The sequence below is a fragment of the Arvicanthis niloticus genome, chromosome 8, assembly GCF_011762505.2.
Source record: "Arvicanthis niloticus isolate mArvNil1 chromosome 8, mArvNil1.pat.X, whole genome shotgun sequence".
NCBI lineage: Eukaryota > Metazoa > Chordata > Mammalia > Rodentia > Muridae > Arvicanthis > Arvicanthis niloticus.
Genome location: NC_047665.1, coordinates 88029388 through 88050642, shown reverse-complemented (window position 1 = coordinate 88050642; position 21255 = coordinate 88029388). Strand labels below are relative to the sequence as shown.

Here is a 21255-nt window from a genome sequence, read left to right as displayed (position 1 = left end):
AGTGGATTCTGTGAGCATGTTGCACCTCTATGCCCGTGAAATGAGTTTTTTGATCAGAAACAATGCTGTGTAGAGTACCATAACAGTGAGTCAGACTTTAAAACAATGGATGGTAGTCTTGACTTATGAATTTTGTTCAGGATAGGAAATCCCTAAGCAGAATAGTTATCTATTCCAGTAAGAAGAATGAATTGTCTTTTCAATAAAAGAAGTTGTTCAATGTAGTTAGCTTGCCACTAGGTCACTGGCTGATTGCCTCAAGAAATAGAGTCATGTTGCAGCTCAGGGTTGTTGTCCATTGTTGATATATATACAAATTTGGGGTTGAAGGTTTTCTGGGTAGATTTATGTCCCCCTTCCTTCTCTGAAGTCCTGCCTGGCTATAAGATTTGGCCACTTCAGTCTCTATATCCTCCTCTAGTAGGAATAAAAGCTATGGTTACCCCCATAGTCTCCCTGTTTCTTCCCCCATCCCAGGGTTCTAACTAGTCACCAGAGATGGCCCCCTGTCCAGTTCATCTGGACAATCAAGTGGGACCCTTAGACTCTGTGGAGAGAACTGAGATGCGTGAGAAAATAAGGAGACACAGCAAGTTAAGAAGTGTGATCAAGCTGGCAAAGATTTTATTGTTCACACAGGTTATATACTCTGAAAACAGGATATGGGGAGGGGCAGTAAGGGAAAGGGGGATTTGCAGGTGGAGGAAGCTGGCTGCAGCTGTGGGGTCTAACTAGGTTATGCCTGTTGTTCTCACAAAGCCTTGCCATTACCAGGGGTTCTAAAAACATCTATCTAGCAGAATGTTGGCTAAATCTAAAGGTCAGGAGAAAGGGTTTCTAGGGTGGGTTGCTATGAGGCCTTGTTTGAAGTTCTGAGAACTTAAAAGATAGCAAGTGAATCATGGAAGGTAAGCAGAAAGAAGAATAGTAGGTAGGACTGCCAAGGGTGAGTGTTTGCCAAGAGTAAGGCCTTGCCATGGCTTCCCACACCCCACCTTCATACTATGAACTTTCCTTTTAGCACCATTGCCCTTATTTAGTGCACCATGTCCCATAAGTTTGTGTATGCTGTACATTTATTTTCCTTGAATTCTAAAGCATCTTAAATTTATTTGTTTATTTCTGCTTTGGCCCAGTAGTCATTCAGAAAAAAAAATATTTTGTTTTCATGAGACTTCAGGCTTTCTTTTATTGTTGTTGAAATCCAGCTTTAATCTGTGGTATTCTTATTGGATACAGGGTCTATTTCAATTTTCTTGTATCTATTGAGACTTGCTTTATGACCACTATGTGATTAATTTTGGAGAATGTTTTATGGGATACTGAGAAGTATATTCTTTTGTGTTTGAGTTAAATGTACTATAGATAACTGTGGTGAATTCTGACTATGACGGTTATATATTATAAAATTTAAAATTTCTTTTTCAGGGAATTTCTTTGTAGTGTTCAGTGTGTTCTTGAGGCAGAACCTTATCTATTTAGCTACCATCCTTGAAACTTTGACTGTATTATAGCCTATGTCACACTCAAAATCACATTCATCCTGACTTTATACCAAAATGTAAGGTCATATAGGTGTGATTGACTATATTCAGCTGTCTTTGTACTTATAACAAGTATTTATAAATGCTGTATTTACCATTGATGTGTATATACTTACAATAATACTCTTACTGTGAAAAACTTCTTTTGTACATAGATTTGTTCACTCAAATAAATAAAATTATAATTCTAAGAACTGAAGAGGCATGTAATTAAATTTCACATTAAATTGCTGTCTGATTATTTCAGAAAAATACTCATTATTTACACACACAATTTTGAAAAAAATTCAAAGGAGCTTAAAAAGTACTCAAATATACTTCAGTCATACTTTCCTGCTTTTGCATGCCCAACCCCAACTTGAGAGGACTTTCACTGCCCAGGAGGAGGCCATGTTAGCCCAAAAAAAAAAAAACAGTTGACTAACCCATCTGCCTCTGGAACTCCCTGACTCTTTAGATTTTGGATTCTGTTTCCAAAGATCCATTGCATAGCCCTGCTTCCCATCCAATCCTAGCACACTTTCTTCCCACTGCTTTCCCCCAGCCCCAAATTGAAGAAACTTCTGCTTCCCAGGTTTAGATCATGCTAGTCAGAAGAACAGGTGAGTGACCCACCTGCCTAAGGAAATGCCTCATTCTCAGGATTTGGTTCCCAAAGACCTACTCCCTTCTCCCCCATTCTGCTCCATTGCTGCCCCTCTAGCTATTGTTTGCTGGTTCCCAACTCAGCAGACTTCTGTTGCCCAGGAGTAGGCCATGCCAATCAGAAGAAGAGATACAATATATGCCAGTCAGAAGAACTTGTATAGGCCATGGCAGTTTGATGAACACTGCAGGCCAAGCAAGCCAGAAAGATAAATAGGTGAAATCAGGCAGAGACTCTCTGCTGGACCAGATACTACATCTGCTGCCAGAACCACAGATAGAAGGCCCAACAGTGGATCTCCTTTATTCATTCAGTCTCAAAAATCCAAGAAAAGCCAAACAACCAATGAAAGCAAGCAACCAACCAACCAAATAACAAACCAACCAAATAAACAAACCAACCAAATTAACAAAATAAGTGAAGGAAACTATTTTAGACCTGAAAATGAAAATTGAAGCAATAAAGAAAACACAATCCCCACTCTCCTCCTCATCACATTATCCCACCCCAACTCATTCAGTGACTGTCTGCTGCAGCAAAGGTCAACCTAGCCTCCAGAAGTATAGCCCCAACTTGGACAGAAACTACCTACTTTATCAGAGGTCATGCTATATATAAGAAATTCAGGCCACAAGGACCAGAATACCAAAATGGAAACAAAAAAAAAACAAGAAATAAAATATTTATCCAACAAAGATAAACTCAGAAATCAGCACTTAGATCTATAATCATACCAAATCTAGACAACTAAATATCAGTGTAAGAATAAAATTAACAAAAGTCAAAGAGATATGGCACCTCTAGAGGCCAGCTATTCTACAACAGCAAGACCTGAATAGTCCAACACAGCTGAAGCTGACCTTAAAATGACCTTAAAATCAACTTTATCAAGAAAATGACCTTAAAATCAACTTTATGAAGGTGATAAAAGTCCTTAAGGAGAAAATGATTAAAATAATTCTTGAAGGAATAGAAGATAAGCAAAAAATATAAGAAATCAATAAATCTCTTAAATAATGTCAGAAATCTAGGAAAAGCAGCCAACCAAGCAAACAAGCTAGAAGAAGAAAACTGTTCAAGACCTGAAAACAGAATTAGAAGCAATAAAGCACAAACTGAGGGAACTCTGGAAATGTAAAATCCAGGTAAGTGACCATAGTCTGCAGACATGAAAACAATACAAGAGATCAAAGAATGAATCTTAGGCATTGAAGACATGATAGAAGAAATTGATTCATTGGTCAAAAAAAATGTTGAATCTAAAAAATCCTTAACCCAAAACATCCATAAAATCTAGGACACTATGAAAAAGAATATTAGGAATAGAGAAAGATTCCAAGCTCAGAAAATCAGTAAAAATATATAATGAAAACATAGAAGATAATTTTCCTAAAAAGAACATATCTGTAAGGATACAAGAAGCTTACAGACTATCAAATAAATTGGATCAGAAAAGAAAGTTCCTGTGACACATAATAATCAAAACAATAAATATATAGAACAAAGAAGAATATTTAAAGTTTCAAGGAAAAAGGCTAAGTAACATATGAAGGTAGACCTATTAGAATTTCACTTGACTTCTCAATGGCAACACTAAAAACCAGAAGGGTCTGGGCAAATGTCTTACAGTTTCTAAGAGATCACAGATGCCAGTCCAAAATACTATATGCAGCAAAATTTTCAATAATCATAGGAGAAAAAAAAAACAAAGTATTTCATGACAAAGTCAAATTGAAACAATATCCATTCACAAATTTAACCCTACAGAAGGTACTAGATGGAAATTCCAACTCAATAAAGTTAGCTACACCCATGAAAGCATAGACAATAAACAATCTCATATCAGCAAAACCAAATGTAGGGAAATACACACACACCACAACCAGCAGCACCACCACCACCACTACCATCACTACTACCACCAACAACAAGAACAAAATACCAGGAAATAACAATCATTAGTCATTAATATCTTTCAGTATCAATGGACCCAATTCCCTAATAAAAAGAAACAGGCTAACAGAATAAAAAAAAAAGCAGGATCCATCCTTCTACTGCATAGATGAAAGACAACAAAGATAGACATTACCTCAGAATAAATGGTTGGAAAAGATTTTCCAAGCAAATAAACACAAGAAGCAAACTGATGTAGATATTCTAATATTTAACAAAATAGACTTAAAATAAGAATTAATTAGAAGAGATACAGAATTTCAGGGAATCATGTAACTGGCCTGGTTTAGCTGCTCTGAGAAGCATGTGCCGTAGGGATTTCAAATTAGAGTCTATGGTTCCTGGGGCACATGTGCTTTCCAGCTCCTAAGAGATTGGTGGCATTCTTTCAGGCACTGAAGCAATCAGGCCTCTTTATGCTTCTTTGAATGCTCCCTTGGAAGTTCAGGAAACATGGAAACTTTGGAAAATGAAAACATGGAACAATTGGTCTTAGACATTAATCTCATATGCCCTGTATAGCTTGAAATTTTAATTGTGTTCTGGCAACTACAATTGTATTGATCCTAAGAACTGTTATTATATTCACTTTCTGATAAAGGTATAAAAATTCTGATTACTCTCAACAAAATTGTCATAGCACCAGTTGTGCTGTGGCTTTCTCTAAGGAGCGAGAAGATTCTATACTGATCAAAGGAAAAATTCACCAAGAGAAGGTTCAATTTTTTCTTTTAAAGATTTTATGTCCAAGCCAGAGACCTGCACTCCTTCTGGTTTGGATCTGTGCTGGGAGCAGAACCTCTGCTCTGGATCCCAACAAACTCAGCCCATACCCCCAGTTGCAGCTTTACTCCCCAGGTGTTCTGACACATCTAGGATCACAGCTGAGACCCTAAATTTTGCCCCAATACTTGGTGGAACAGAGACCCTTGAACCCCAGGATGCAGATACACCACCCAGCCAGAAACTCGTGCTCTTTCCTGCTTGGACCTGTACCTGGATCAGAGTCTCTGCTCTGGATCTCAAACCACTCAGCCTAAACCCCAGTAGCAGCTCAAACCCCAGGGGTTCTAATACATTCAGAATCACAGGTTTACAGGCTAACAGGAGGGACAGGTTCCAGTCAGAAACAGCAAGGCCACTTAACATCAGAGATAATCAGATAGCAAGAGGCAAGTGCAAGAAAATAAGCAACAGAAACCAATAATATTTGGCAACATCAGAACCCAGTTCTCCTACCACAGAAATCCCTGGATACTTCATTGCTCCAGTATCACCCTATGCTGGGATATTAAACCTCAACATGACCAAGGACCTCCCCTCCCATTGATGTCAGACAAGGGCATCCTCTGCTACCTATGTCTCTAGAGCCATGGATCCCTCCCTGTACACTCCTAGTCTGCTTGGAAGCCCATAAAATTTAGAACTATAACACAGAGGTCCACTCTCCTAGACAAATAAGCATATAAACTGTATTAGTTTATAAATAAAATTTGATTCAGTAGTTATGTGTTGGCTATAGGAAGGCTCAGTAAAAAATCTGTTCCATTATTATCATGAAATCATGTATTTTTGCAAACCAATTCAACAATAATTAACATAATCCTAGCTATGAGGGTGGTGAGTTTATAAATGACAGTCTGAATATCTTTACCTATGGCTTGAGAAAATAATTGTCAAAAGGGTCCTGAGTAGACTCTCTGCTAGCACAGTGTCACCTCAAAACATGAAACATCATTTTCAATATAATTTGAATAAATATGGATGGAGCATAAGTGTAGGCTAATAAGTCCTACCTTTTAACACATTAGATTTATAACTTGAATTTTTTCATAATAACTTCAAATATGTAACAGCAATATGAAAATTACTTTGTTAATATTTCTTTCTGTGTGGAGAAAATAAAAAGTTTCAGATGTACCATGTTGATTCTTTCACAATAATGCGAATTAATTTGATATTATCAAAGTGTATACATATGTTTATAATAATAAGCACTTTAAAGTATTTTGTCTTCCAAATTACTGTCCAGAAAAGGACACACTTGCAGACTAGTCGACTGATTATATCTGCCTAGACAGAGTAATCAGCCCTTAATAATTCTGCAGCACTAAGGTCTGTCAGATGATCCTGGGACAGAAGGCAGAAGAACAGATGCTCCAACGTTTTGAAGTAGAGCAAGTGTCCAGGTGTTCAGAGGTCTCTATAAACTGGCTAAGTTTTAGAAGCTATGCTTTGTGCTTCCCACAATTATAGTTAACTCAGTCATTCTGGATTTCTGACGGGGTTGAAAACTTATAGCTATTTACCTTAAGAGAAAAGATTTGAGTGGATGGTCATCAGCTGACATTCATCCTAAAGCCAGGTTCAGAACTAAATGTTTTAGTTAGGATAGATGACAGAGGAGCTGGTTAGGCAACAAAAGGATGGACTGGGTATTAGGACTATCTTGTACCTCACTGGTACAAATTGGCATAATTATGCTCTAATTGTATTTTGAGAGAAAAGTTTCATTTTAACAGGAAGGGTGATGTGTAGGAGGAGCTAAGGTGGGAGGACTACTGAGAGGAAGAAAAGGAATAAGAAGAGGAGAAGAAGGAGAGGAGAAGCTAGGTGATGAAAGAGAGAAAGAGGGGGGAGACAGGGAGGCAGATATTCATGTATCTCCACCAGTCAAAGATAGTTGTTATATCTATGTCGGTCAGTGGGTTACACCTCTGATTGAACAATTCCAAACTCATAAAGCCTATGATTAACATTTTTTAAAAAAATGTATAAATGCAAAAAGGAAAAGGGGGCATGGGATAGGGGTTTCCTAAGGGGGGTGGGGGGGAATGGGGATAGAGGATGCCATCTGAAGTGTAAATAAAATATCTAATAAAAAATCATATTAAAAAAAAGGTCTGTCAGATGATCCTGGGCCAGAAGGCAGAAGAACAGATGCTCCAACGTTTTGAAGTAGAGCGAGTGTCCAGGTGTTCAGAGGTCTCTATAAATTGGCTAAGTTTTAGAAGCTATGCTTTGTGCTTCCCACAATTATAGTTAACTCAGTCATTCTGGATTTCTGACGGGGTTGAAAACTTATAGCTATTTACCTTGAGAGAAAAGATTTGAGTGGATGGTCGGCAGCTGACATTCATCCTAAAGCCAGGTTCAGAACTAAATGCTTTAGTTAGGATAGATGACAGAGGAGCTGGTTAGTCAACAAAAGGATGGACTGGGTATTAGGACTATCTTGTACCTCACTGGTACAAATTGGCATAATTATGCTCTAATTGTATTTTGAGAGAAAAGTTTCATTTTAACAGGAAGGGTGATATGTAGGAGGAACTAAGGTGGGAGGAGTACTGAGAGGAAGAAAAGGAATAAGGAGAGGAGAAGAAGAAGGAGAGGAGAAGCTAGGTGATGAAAGAGAGAAAGAGGGGGGAGACAGGGAGGCAGATGTTCATGTATCTCCACCAGTCAAAGATAGTTGTTATATCTAGGTTGGGTAGTGGGTTACACCTCTGATTGAACAATACCAAACTTATAAAGCCTATGATTAACATTTTTTTAAAAAATGTATAAATGCAAAAAGGAAAAGGGGGCATGGGATAGGGGTCTTCTAAGGGGGGCGGGGAATGGAGAAAGGGGATGGCATCTGAAGTGTAAATAAAAGATCTAATAAATAAATAAATAAAAAGAAGATAAGAAAAAATTCTGTAAATGCTTAATACATTTATACACACACACACACACACACACACACACATATATATATATATATTAGACTCAAGACTTCATAACAGAAGTAAATAAAATTCAAATCACCAAATAAAAAAAGGTATTTTGTCTTCATACATAAATGCCACTTGATTGGAAATAACTGTTCTACCTAGTCTGGCCTAGAATTAGGAAATCTTTTTCTTTGTAATATAAATTGCTAAATCACAGATTTGTACCAAAGTCCTGACCATTAATAAAATAAAAGTAGTTAGAATTTTAATGTACATGGAAACACAAAAAGGAGTTTATGCACAGTAGTTTAACCTATATGCAGAGAGTCCACAGTCATGCTGTGGATATTCACTTTCTCTTGTTCTTCTACAATTAATATGAATTCTGTGGGGACTAGTACAATCTCATCCCATTTGTGTAATTATGAGCTCCTGCACTGAACTTCCAAGGCCACTGAATGATCAATAACCAATCTGTACAAGCTTCTGACTATTTATATCTATCCTGGGGACAGAAAATAGCCTTCATCTGATAGTAGAAATGATAGTGTTTGAATCTGCAGTGTCTCTTCATGACACAGAAGGAAAGTAGCTTGACTGAGAAAGTGCTGAGAGATGATAGATATGAAAAGGATTATTACACAAGCTTTCAAACCTGACAATTTGGGTAGGTAGTAGGGAATAATCTGATAGAACCTATTTTATTATAAGATCCATGTCACTTTAAGTGAGGTATCAGACATCTTATTCAATTTAGTTTCCACCAACTCTGGCTCTATGTTACATGGGTATATCAAAATTAGTAGCCTATAAAGGAATGTCCAGATTTTAAATTCTTGTATTTATACTTGATCATAGTGAAAAATAGTCTTTCATATTTTCTGACATTTAGAAAATGTTCCATAAACACTGTTTATTGTTAGTACCAGTAATTATAGCACATCATATTGACATAAATATTCAAACTCACAGTAATATGTGCACCTGAACTAACACATTTTGAAGGCCTAAAATATGACTTCTGAAATTTGAATCAATAGTATCAGTATTCTGGATATGTGGATGTGCAAAAAAAAAATCCAGCTAAATATATTTATTAATGAGACTGAGTACTACCTGTAATTTTCCTAAAATATATTAAAAACATGTTATATATATATATATATATATATATATATATTGCAAATTAGGAAATAATAATGTGTTTCTTGCACATAAGGAAACTGACAATATTTGTAAGTACTTTAAATTACCTTTTGTTTATCTTTTGCACATGTTCTTTCATGAGAGTTAAATTAGTTCACGTATTTTACATTGTTTACTTTTTCACATTCACACACTATAACTTGACAAAATAATCAGCTCTGTTTTCTTTAATGCAGATGAAGAGGAAGGTAGGCAATCCTCTACATATCAGTTAAGGTGTGCATGAAATATATTAGTTAGAAATAAGAAGGTTTGAACTTTCGTTTGGTGGCTTTCCTTTATTCTAAGGATTTTAAATATTGATCACAGGTCTTAGAGTCAGAAAAATATGACAATGCTAACACATAACATGGGATTGAGTTTTTTTTAAAATGAGTGGTATATTATCTTTTTTGTTGCAAATAAACCTATATAAGTTTTTTTTAATTTCCAAAGGTATTTCATATAATATACATTTTTAATTAACCAAGAATGGTGAATATCAATGCAACATTTGTTGTCACAGATATCATATGATTACCTTCAACTATTAAACCACTTTGATGAAAAATTGAAAATTATCAAAGTCAAAGCTATAAGTTATATATTAAATAATTTTAAAATCATCCACCTAAGAGGTAAGTTAAAATAATGCTTAATTCCTGGGGGTAGCTGGCACATTACATGTTTAAAAATATAAATTATAAACTTAATTTTTTAGAAAAAATCACATTCTATATAGCCATACTGTCTCAAACTGTTTCTGTTATTCTGATAAATAGATATCAATTTTGAATTTTATTATAGTATATTTGTTGCCCACTATATTGGATTTAATAATTATGATTTAAGCATAGCATGAACTTTGACAATCTTCATCCCTTAACATATTTCTCTGCTTATCTCCCCTCTCAATATGTTCTCCTTCATTTCTAAAATAATAGGCCTTCTAGATTTTCCTCTGCCTCAATCTCCTAGGCATGGATTTTACAAGCATAAACTGATGATATGACTGTATCAAATAATTTAGTGTTCATATAATGCTTCCAACTCTTGAGATATATACGGGAATATATATATATATATATATATATATTCTTCTAACCAGGCTCCTTATTTGTGTACCTAAGGAAGTGAATAACACACAAAACAGTAATGAAATACTTCAAAAATTGCCTTTGTGGAAACCACAGATACTTCTGTATTTATGAAAAACCTTAAATGAGAGTATTTGCATTCAAATTGTTCAGAATTCAGAGTGATTTTATATTTAACTTATTTATTTTGCAATTATTTTTTTCTTCTAAAAGGACAATAATGAAAAAATGAAAAACATAACACATGTTTCACAATTTTATCTTCTGAGAGTGTCTGATGATCCAGAACTTCAGCCCATTCTATGTGGGTTGTTCCTATCCATGTACCTGATATCAGTCCTTGGGAACCTGCTCATCATCCTGACTGTCAGCTCATTCTCTCACCTCCACACTCCTATGTACTTCTTCCTCTCCATTCTGTCCTTGGCTGACATTGGCTTCATTTCTACAACAGTTCCAAACATGGTTGCAGAGCTTCAAATCCACAGTCCAGCCATATCCTATGTGGGCTGCCTGACTCAGATGTCTTTTTTTATCATTTTTGCATGTATGGATAGTATGCTTCTAGCTGTAATGGCATATGACCGATTTGTGGCTATCTGTCACCCACTGCACTATGCAATAATTATGAATCCTTCTCGCTGTGGCATCTTAGTTTTAATATCATTTTTAGCTAGCCTTTTTGAATCCCTGGTTCACAATTTGGTTGCCTTACAACTTAAGTGTTTCAAAGATGTGGCAATTGCTAATTTCTTCTGTCACCCTTCTCAACTTCTAAATTTAGGCTGCAACAACACATTCAATAATAACATACTCATGTATGTTATTGGTGTCATACTTGGTGTTTTCCCCTTATCAGGAATCCTTATCTCATACTTTAAAATCATTTCTTCTATTCTGAGAATCTCCTCTTCAAGTGGGAGGTATAAAGCTTTCTCTACCTGCGGCTCTCACCTGGCAGTGGTATGCTTATTTTATGGAACAGGGCTTGGAGAATATTTTGGCTCACTTCTGTCTCATTCTTCTGGAAACAATGTGGTGCCCTCATTAATGTACACTGTGGTTACCCCCATGCTAAATCCTTTCATCTACAGTCTGAGGAATAAGGACATTAGTGATTCCCTTAAAAGACTCCACTTTTGTGCTGTTTAATCACAGGTCCCATAGAATCAACTTTATATGTTGGAAGAAAGTTTCAAAAATTAATTACCTAGAATTATGTGTACTGCCTCAGTGGTTCCATGATTTTTCTAAAACTTGATAAATTCAATTTATTTTTATTTATCCACAACAAAATGGTGTTTTACTAGAGTGACAATAGAATAACTTATTTGTTTGTTTGTTTGTTTGTTTGTCTACTTAATTTTTGAGGCAAGATTTCTCTATATATAAGACAGGCTGAACTGGAACTTCTGTATCTGCCTCTGGCTCGTGAGTACTACAATTAAGGTGTGTGCCACACACCCAATTGAATTTATTTGTTTTTAAATTTCCAAAAAAAAATCCAGTTTCAAAGGTCAACTAAATTTATGGGTTAAGTGATAGTGAAGGTTGCTGAAAATTATGAATGTGACCAAAGTCTGGAAATTGTCACAGCCATTTGTTTTTCCTATGAACACCTTACATTATAAAAACAGTTGAAACTGAAGAGAAATGAAAAGAAATTAACATATTTTGTATAATTATAGTATTAAGTTTACTTCTGAGTAGAGGAAGGATCCCACCACTTTTGTGGACATTTGTTTATTCATTTTAACTTCTCCTATTTCTTATGGTCCTCCTTCACATTTTTTTCTGTCTCCTCTCCTCAATCAACTACAATATATAAACTCAGTTGACTATTTCTAAGCACTATACATTGAACTTTAAATATTATGCAGAGTAATCATCCAGTGTCTCCAACACCAAAATTGAACTCCTCTAATTATACCGGGCTCCATTCCAGGATCTGTCTCCTCCTTTTTCCTTTTTTTAATGCCCCTATCTTCTCATGTCAATCATATAAAAGGATTCTTGAGAGTTTGGTCAGCATATTTCAGTACATGTGCTCTTGAACTGTATTCCTTGATTTTTCACCATGAGAGACACAATAAAAATCAATCAGTATCCAGGGAGGTGAGGATGTAAAATTTCAGAGGCAATGTTTCTTCATCATCAAGACTAACACTAAGCACTGAATAGAAGGATAGGCTTATCATATGTGAAATTTAAGTTATAGGACTTGTTAAGTTTTAAGTAGTGGTTGATGTGGACATCTTAGGAATCTTATTCAAAGCATACTTTAACCTATTGTTGACTACATGTCTATAAACATCCCATATAGGGAAACAAAATATCTCTCAATAAGTTCATCCTTAAAAAGGATATAATAATTTTAGTGTGATTATGAAAATGGGGATGATGATAAAGCATTATCTACAACATTAACAACTATGAAGTATGCTGCTGATTTCCAAGCCCTGAGCTCAAGAACTCTGCTCTATAGATCAGTATCTATCTATCTATCTATCTATCTATCTATCTATCTATCTATCATCTATCATCAAGTTTTCTACTTGTCTTCCCTATTTTATATATGGCAAATTAGGTTTATTTTATGTAAAAGAACAGAAATTGTCTGTAAATTCTTATAGTTCTTAGGTTAAGAAGTCTGGGATCATGTTTGCATTTGTGGCATCTCTTTACAGATCATAGACTGTGCATTAGAGATTGAAGTATTTTTTCCTATTGAGATCAATCTGTATGCATTTTATTTCCTTGTCACTCTAGTATAAGAATCTTCCTTCATTTGTGCTCTTTCGTGTCAGTTTGTTTTGCTTTGTTCTGTTTTGGTTTTATCACATGGAATATCATTGGCATAAATTTGCTTCTTGGGTAATAGAGAAACTAAGATCATTGTGATACAAAAGGGGGCATAACAAAAAGGGTGCAATGAGGAAATCAAAGAAGTTAAAAAATATGTTCAAGATACTACTGGCATATGCCTTCTCCTATTTTGCTAACTTATTTATACAAAGTAATAAAGTCAAATGTTAAATGCTGTGTCCCTAACTTGTAAATTTTTTAAAAATTTTTAAAGTAAAAAAACTATGTAATTCATTCAGAAAGCCACTGTTTTAAATGGAATCAAATATAAAAACATGAAAAATACTCTTTTCTATATAATTCATAAAACTGTATGGATTTGATACATATACATAATCACTTCAAACACTTGAAATATACATATTATAATCACTGATGTGGATTTTGTAATAATGGCACATTTGTGGACCTAGAGGAAATATTAATGTGTCAACTGGCTAGTTATAAGTCAACTTGACACAAGCTAGAGTTATCTGAGAAAATGGAACCTCAATTTGAAAAAAAAATGTATTCCTAAGATCTGGCTGTAGGGCATTTTAATAATTAGTAATTGATGCAAGTGACTCCAGACCTGGGCTGGCAGTCCTGAGCTCTATAATAATGCAGGCAGAGCCATCTGTGAGGAAAAAACTAGTAAGCAGCATAACTTTCGGTCCTCAGCATCAGCTTTTAACCCCAGGTTCCTACCCTATTTGAGTTCCTATCCAACTTCCTTTGATGATGAACACTGCTGTAGAAGTATAAGCCAAATAATCCCTCCACTTGCTTTTAGTCATGGTGTCTCATCAGAACAGTAATAACACTATAAGAAAATGTGTTTTTTAAAAACAGTTATTAAAATTTGAAGTTTACAAAACAAATTTAGAGGAGCTACATAATAATTTTAACAAAATGATACTCAATTACTATCTTTAAGAAATGTTTTCATATTTCTAAACTAGCTAGCTATTCTTTTAGTTTATTTTTCATAAACTAAACTAGCTATTCTTATCTCCTTCAAGTATCCAAAGATATTATGTGTGAATTAATTTAATATTAAAATGTAACTTCATAATTATAAAGAGTAAATACTCTTTACCCTAGACAAGATAATAAAATAATTGTAAGCTTTCTAGATATTTGAATTTATTGACACATGAAAAGGAACAAACATACTTCTGTACCCCAACAATATGCAGTACTGAAAGCACTTTTGCCTCCACTGTAAAATTTTGTTGCATCTCTAGCACTAGAACAGACAGGTAAAATATCCACAGACCTCTTGGTTTCAATATTTCTTGAATCCATTTCTATTAAGAAACTGGACAGAGTTTAAATATAAATACTACAACTATCTGTGGCCATGTGCTTAAGAGTCCCTGCTTAAAACGCAAGCAAGTTTCCATTTTTGACATTCATTTACAGAAAGTGGTACATTGGATTAGACTTCATCTCTGTTCAAATGAAAATTAATACACAAAACATCAGAACCTACAGTTGAATGCATTTCAGAGGGGTAAGTTTAAACTTACAACTCAAAACATTGGTATTACAAATCTAAGCTATAACAAACTAATAACTTAATAATTTACTGAAGCCTGAGGGGGAAAAAACCAACCCAAACTAATGAACAAAAACCAATAAATAAGGTCAGGGAAGAAATCAATGAAATAGAAACAAAAAAATTAAAATAGTTAAAATGAATAGATGATTCTTGACAAAAAGAATATTGATAACTTACCCAAATTAAGCAAAAGAAATAAAATAGAAAGATGAATCAAATTATATATGTGAAAAGAGCCATTACAACATATGCCAGTAAAATCCAGACCATCATAAGGTCATACTTTAAAAACTTATTCCAACAAACTAGGAGTCCTAAAACAAATGTATAAATTTCTAAGTGCATATGAACTACCAGTGTTCAAGCAAGGAAAGGTAAAACAGACTCATCACAATGAGATTGGAGCAGGGAAAAAACCTGGCTTAAAACAAAATTACCTGCCAGGTATCTGTACATCCTTGTGTGTTGTTTGTCAGAGTAGCCTCAGATGACTCCTAACCAATGTTTTTTCCTTTCTCTTGGTTGCCAACAAGAATTATATGATAAGAATTAAATGATAAGACCATATTTCTGCCACATTAAAGGAGTTAAACTGGAGTTAAGCTTAAAGCTTCCTTCTACTGGCTAGATTTCACAATGTTGAAATGCTATGTAGGCTTCAAGGGGAGCTTGAACAAAATGGCATCTGCATGGTAAAAATACCTGTAAGGAAGGAATGAGTGATAAGAGAAGTAGATATGGGATAATGAGGGGTGTGGAGTGAGAATTAACAGGATACAATGTGTGTGTACAAACACTAAATTGTCAAACAATATACACAATCAGAAAAAAACAAGAATTAAAATAAGGCATGCATTGTTAAATTTACATTCATTTCTATTAATTATATTCAAATTCTTGAAAGAAAATCATCTTTAGAAAATTCTTTCCTTTCCAGTTGAGTTATTATCCCCTAAAATAGTCCATGCATTTCTTTTAATTCTATCAATAAACATTTACTATGAGACCTCATTAGAAATAATAAAGCTTAAATATCAAAAATTATGTAAAATACAGAAAGGATCTAGAGTAACAGGATAAAAATTAATGCTTTTGTTAAAAGTTAATGCTTTTGCAAAAATAGTAGAAATTGTTACCATAAACACAGCAATGAGCACCTTCCCAGGGGAGAAAAATGTAAACTAACTACAAATGTTTACCTATGTCTTCTATCCAATTTCAATCTTGCAGTCTCATAAGACCATTTGCTAATGCTGCCCTTGTCCCACGCCCCATCTTCAGTAGACTAAAGAGATCTTCCCCTCCTAAATTTCTGCTTCCTAACCATTGCTTGGTCCTAGGCCCCAACTCCGGCAAGTATTCAGTGGGAAGTCTTAAGCTACACCAGCTAGGAAAGTAAGTAGGCTAATTGTTATCTATGTGAATTAAACATAACTTCTCAAGGTAGTCTCTGAAATCCAGAAAGACCTGGAGATAGATAGATAGATAGATAGATAGATAGATAGATAGATAGATTCAGACATGCAGAAAGCACTAGAAGAAAAACTCTAAAGAGGTTAACTACACCCAAGAAAACACAAGGAATAAATAATTCCAGACAAGCCAATCAAAAGAAGGGAAGTACATAAACACAAACACACACACACCGACACATACACAGACACATAAACACCAAAAACAATAATAACAACAAAAATAGTCAACAAACACTGTTCATTGATATCTTTCAAAATCAATAGTCTTAATACTCCAATAAAAAAATAAATAAAATAACATAATGGATATAAAAACATCCTTCTACTGCATCCAAGAAATGCAGATGGCATAGCCATTTATCATCTGGCAAAAGATACTTCAAACTAAAATTAATCAAATTAAATAGAGAAGAAAATTACATACTAATCAAAGAAAAAATACACCATGAGAATATTTTAATATTTAACATCTATGTCACAAACACAAGGACACCCAAGTTGGTAAAAGAACCACATGGACATATGTTTCACTATGTTCATAACAACATTATTTGTGATAACCAGAAGCTGGAAACAACCCAGATGACCCACAGTGAAAATAATGATACAGAAAATGTAGTTCAATTACACCATGGAATACTGTTCAGCTATTAAGACCAAAGACATTATGAGGTTTACAGGTAGATGAATGGAACCAGAAAATATCATCCTGAGTGAAGTAACTCAGACCCAAGAGAACATGCATGGTATACACTCACTTATAAATGCCTAATACCCAAAAAAAGTACAGAATACTCAGGATACAATCCACAGAACTAAAGGTTAACAAGCAGAAGGGCCCAAGTAAAGATGCCTCAATCCCATGGTGGGGGAGAAGGAAAAGAAAACAATCGCAAGAGGCAGAGGGAGGGAGGGAACTGGTTGGGAGAGGAGAGGGGCAAGGGAAACATAATTATGTATTTGGGAGGGGAAACAGAAGAGAAACCCTGAGGGCCAGTGGAATAAATAAAAATTTCCAACCTCAAGGGGTGGGAGGTAGGGGGACCCACTAGAAAGTACCAGAGACCTGGGAGGAGACCTTAGATGAAATGCCTAACAGTGGGGAAAGGAAACTCATACAGCTCACCTCAGGGGAAGCCTGTTGATACCTTTATTTTTCACTCTGCCTTAATATCTATGAGAGAGTAAATACCTATTGTCTTAAGATATTTTTTATAAAATTTGGTTTCAATATATTTTCATCACAATCTTTCCCCTCCCAATTTCTATTGTCTTAAGCTACAAATTTATGGTAATTTGTTATGGCAGACACGGGGTCCATGAAAAATGTATATTCTTATTGCCACTAATTTCTGTTGGAGCTTGTCATTTCTTTCTGTCTTGATTGATTATGGGAAACAAAATGTGAGTTTAGTGGGATCTGTCACCTCTACAAGTGACAGACACCTCCATATTACTGGAGCCCTTGAAATGCCATTAACACATGTTACCACTTAGAAATAGTGTGATTAAACTACTGAAGTGTTGCCCTTAGACACCAGGTCTAATCTCCATTCAACCTGCACCCTTCAGTCAAGTAGGACACAGGTAGAGGGCGTGATAAACAGGCCTTAGGCCCTAGAGAGATTTACATACTAATGAGGTACCTGAAGGCCAGAGGGTGGAGCCAATTAAGCATTCCTCCTCAGCCCCTCCCCCCTCTTTTCCTCCCTATTTAACTCAGGACTGCCCTGGGTTTTATGGGAGGTGCATCCAGATCCATCCACCATGTGCCATGCCAATAAACCCATTTTGGAAACCCAAAGACTTTCTCGTGTGTCATTGGGACCACACTGTGAGGAACCGTGGAGTCATAGCAGCCAGGCCTAACTTCCAGGCTGGGGGAACCCAGAGCGTTCCCAGCTAACTACCTACAGCCTGGCATGAGGAACCCTGGGTTCTCCAGCCATATTACCTACATAAATGAACCACATTTTGTACCCATTTTTCTGTCATGGGACACATCTGGGTTGTTTCCAGCTTCTGGCTATCACAAATAAGGCTGCTATGAACATAGTGGAACATGTGCCACTTTGGCATGGTAGGGCACGTTTTGGGTATATTCCCAAGAGCTGGGTCTTCAGGTAGATCTATTTCCAGTTTTCTGAGAAATGTCCAGATTGATTTCCAGAGTGGTTGCACCAGTTTGCAATACCACCAGCAATGGAGAAGTGTTCCTCTTTCTCCACTACCTTGCCAACATGTACTGTCACCTGAAATTTTTAACTTAGCCATTCTGATTGGTATAAGGTGGAATTTCAGGGTTGTTTTGATTTGCATTTCTCTAATCCCTAAGGACTTTGAACATTTCTTTAGATGTTTTTCAGACATTTGAGGTTCCTGTTGTAAATTCTTGGTTTAGTTCTATACCACATAGTTTTGATTGGGATGTTTGGTTTTTCAGTGGTTAGCTTCTTGAATTATTTATATATTTTGGGTATTAGCCCTCTATTGGATGTGAGGTTAGTGAAGATTTTTTTTTCAATCTGCAGATTGTCAATTTGTCTTATTGGCTATGGCCTTTGCCTTACAGAAGCTTTCCAGTTTCATGTGGTTCCATTGATCAATTCTTCATCTTACAGCATGAGCCATTTGAGTTCTGTTTAAGAAATCTCTTCCTGTTCCAATAAGTTTAATGATCTTTCCCATTTTCTCTTCTGTTAGATTCAGTGTATCTGGTTTTATGTTGACGTCCTTGATCCACTTGGACTTGGGCTTTGTGCAAGGTGACAAATATAGGTCTATTTTCATTTTCTACATACAGCCAGCCAGTTAGACCATCACCATTTATTGAAGATGGTTTCTTTTTTTTTCTGTTGTACATTTTAGCTTCTTTATCAAAGATCAAGTGTCTGTAAGTGTCCTCTAGAACAAGGGACTGTGGAAGGGACCCATGGCACTTTAAAACAATATCTTCATAAAATAAAAAAGGGGAGATATATCCCCATACACAACAAATTTATTTAAATCATGTTCTTTTTATTTTAATTTTTTAAAAAATTGGATGCCAAGGAACTTTCTGTATTTAGGGCTCCCTGCAATTAGGTATACTTATGCCTAGGTGAAAGGAAAGAATCCACTTACTGGAATATGACATGATCCCAATCAGGTATTTAATATGGGGAAGAGGGCATGTTTGTGTTTTCTCTGCAGGATGCTGAAGGAACATAGTAGCTACCAGAGCAATGTGTAAGACAGGCTGATGCCTGGACAAAGACTGATGCTGACCTGTGAGCTTGCTTAATGTCCTGACAAGGGTGACTGGGAAGCTGTATTGGACATAAGTTGTCAACCTACATTTGCTTGCCTATATTCCAGATGGGACAAGATGCCTGGCCTCAAGTTTTTAGACCTTTGGACAGAGAATCAAAAAGAGTAGTTATAATTACTCTTGTATTGTTCTTAAATGTGACCAGTTATTCAGACTCAATCATTGACTGGTCTAGAAATTAATCCAATATTGGAAATAACAGTCTTCATTTGGAAGGTTAGTTCTTAACACACTCAGTGACATATTTGGAAGTTAGCTGCAGTTCTCTGTGATGTTATACTAGCAAGAATTAAAGTTTGGGCAGGAATTGGATTTCAAACAGGTATTAGCACATGTGTGATTCTTTTAATTGTCAAGTAAAATTACCTTTGTTTCTTCTACAGTATTTAATGTAAGTTGCATTGATTATATACTTTCTAATTGTGTTAGTTTGCTGAAATCTGGCATGTCCGTAATGGGGGTCTATCAACCAGCTTTTGTTTTATTGCCCTGAGTATTACAGAACCTTGGTATTCTGGAATAAAAGCTTGCAAGTACTAGGAGAAAAGAGTTAGGCTTTAAGCAGAAGCAAGAGGGTAGTGGGCATGATTATTGCTGGTATAACAGCTTTAATTACATTAATTGCTAGCACCACTGCTTCCAAAATTGATTTGACACAAGAAGTTAAGACAGCTACTTTTGTTAAACATTTAGCAAAAAATGTTACTAATGTGTTAAATGTACTGGAGAATTTACATAGATACTTGGAACAATGGATTGATGCTCATTCTATTTTGGTCAAGCTTTAAAAGAAATTTTTAAAAATAGGCCCACTCTGATTCCCTGACCTAAGTAGTTAAAAATGTTGGTCAGCAGGTCTGTTAGACCAGGGCCCAGTTAATCAGTCATAGAGGATGTGGAGTTACAGGACAGAGGCCTGTTGTATCATCCCAGGAACTAGCTGGCCATGAGAGATTAAAAAAAAGTATGCAAGGACATTCTTGAAAGAACAGAGATGCTTCAGGCATGTCCAAATGAATAATGGGCCATCTGGTGTTCTTCCACCCTTCCCCCTTTTTGGGGCCCTGCTCAGAAGTCCAAAAAGAAAACTCATAGTTCAGGTTTAACTAGATGTCCTGCTGACTTAGATAAGCATCTGCCCACAGAAGCTGTACTCTACCCTGCTCTGCTTACACTACCTGCTGATGTTCAAAAATGTGAAACACGTAACTGTGCAAAAATCTCCCATTCCCCCCAACCCTTGCATATAAAAACCACTAGCTTTTAAGCTTCTAGGTCAGCCCCTCTGTCTCCTGTAAGAGATACGTGCCAACCTGGAGCTCTACCATTAAACTGCCTCCTGTGCTTGCATCAAGTCTGTCTCTCATGAGTCCTTGGGTGCACTCTGTCCTGAGATTTGAATGGGGGTCTCCCTTTGGGAGGGGGCCTTTCAGCTTCAAGAATGACATATATAGTTTGATCATGCTAGCCCTTTTTGTCCTGGGAATATTTTATTACTGCCCATCATGTTAAAACTTGTCTTTAACAACATCAACATGTTGGCAGCCAAAATACAAGACTTGAAACTGAAAATGGACCCCCAGACAGAATTATTAAATTAACAGGCTGGCAAACCAAGGATGGGTAAGATTCAGCACATAGCCTTACCAACCTAAGACATAAGTGCATTATTTTTGATAATGCATATTCCATGACATGTAGAGAAGGCATTCTTGTCAGAATGAACTAAGACAGGCTCAGCCTTGCTTATGAAGTAAAAAAAAGGGGGAGAGCCAGAGAGCTTTTGGGGATGCTTGGCAAGGATGTGACATGTGCCAAGGACAAGAAAATGGGCTGCTTGGCAGGAATATGACATTGTCCAAGGACAAGGAATTAGGCTTCAGGCAGGAATCTAACATTAGGCTAAAATAAAGAAGTAATT

At 35.9% G+C, this 21255-nt stretch overlaps 1 protein-coding gene across 3 annotated transcripts; it reads left to right on the top strand.

Moving 5' to 3' along the window:
- Window positions 1-8368: 8368 nt before the first annotated feature.
- LOC117714201 (olfactory receptor 7E24-like) lies at window positions 8369-13178 on the top strand. 3 transcript variants are annotated; one of them, XM_076939826.1, is made up of 3 exons: window positions 8369-8526; window positions 9571-9682; window positions 10355-13178. In XM_076939826.1, the coding sequence occupies exon 3, from the start codon at window positions 10370-10372 to the stop codon at window positions 11291-11293; it is 924 nt and encodes a 307-aa protein (XP_076795941.1). In that variant the 5' UTR covers window positions 8369-8526; window positions 9571-9682; window positions 10355-10369; the 3' UTR covers window positions 11294-13178. The 3 variants fall into 3 exon arrangements, with proteins under 3 accessions (XP_076795941.1, XP_076795940.1, XP_034366778.1); XM_076939825.1 differs by having other exon boundaries at window positions 9501-9682; XM_034510887.2 differs by lacking the exon at window positions 9571-9682 and having other exon boundaries at window positions 8370-8526.
- Window positions 13179-21255: the final 8077 nt, after the last annotated feature.

Excerpts from the sequence above, each read along its gene's own strand:
- LOC117714201 (XM_076939826.1), top strand. The coding sequence starts at position 10,370 with ATGAAAAACATAACACATGTTTCACAATTTTATCTTCTGAGAGTGTCT.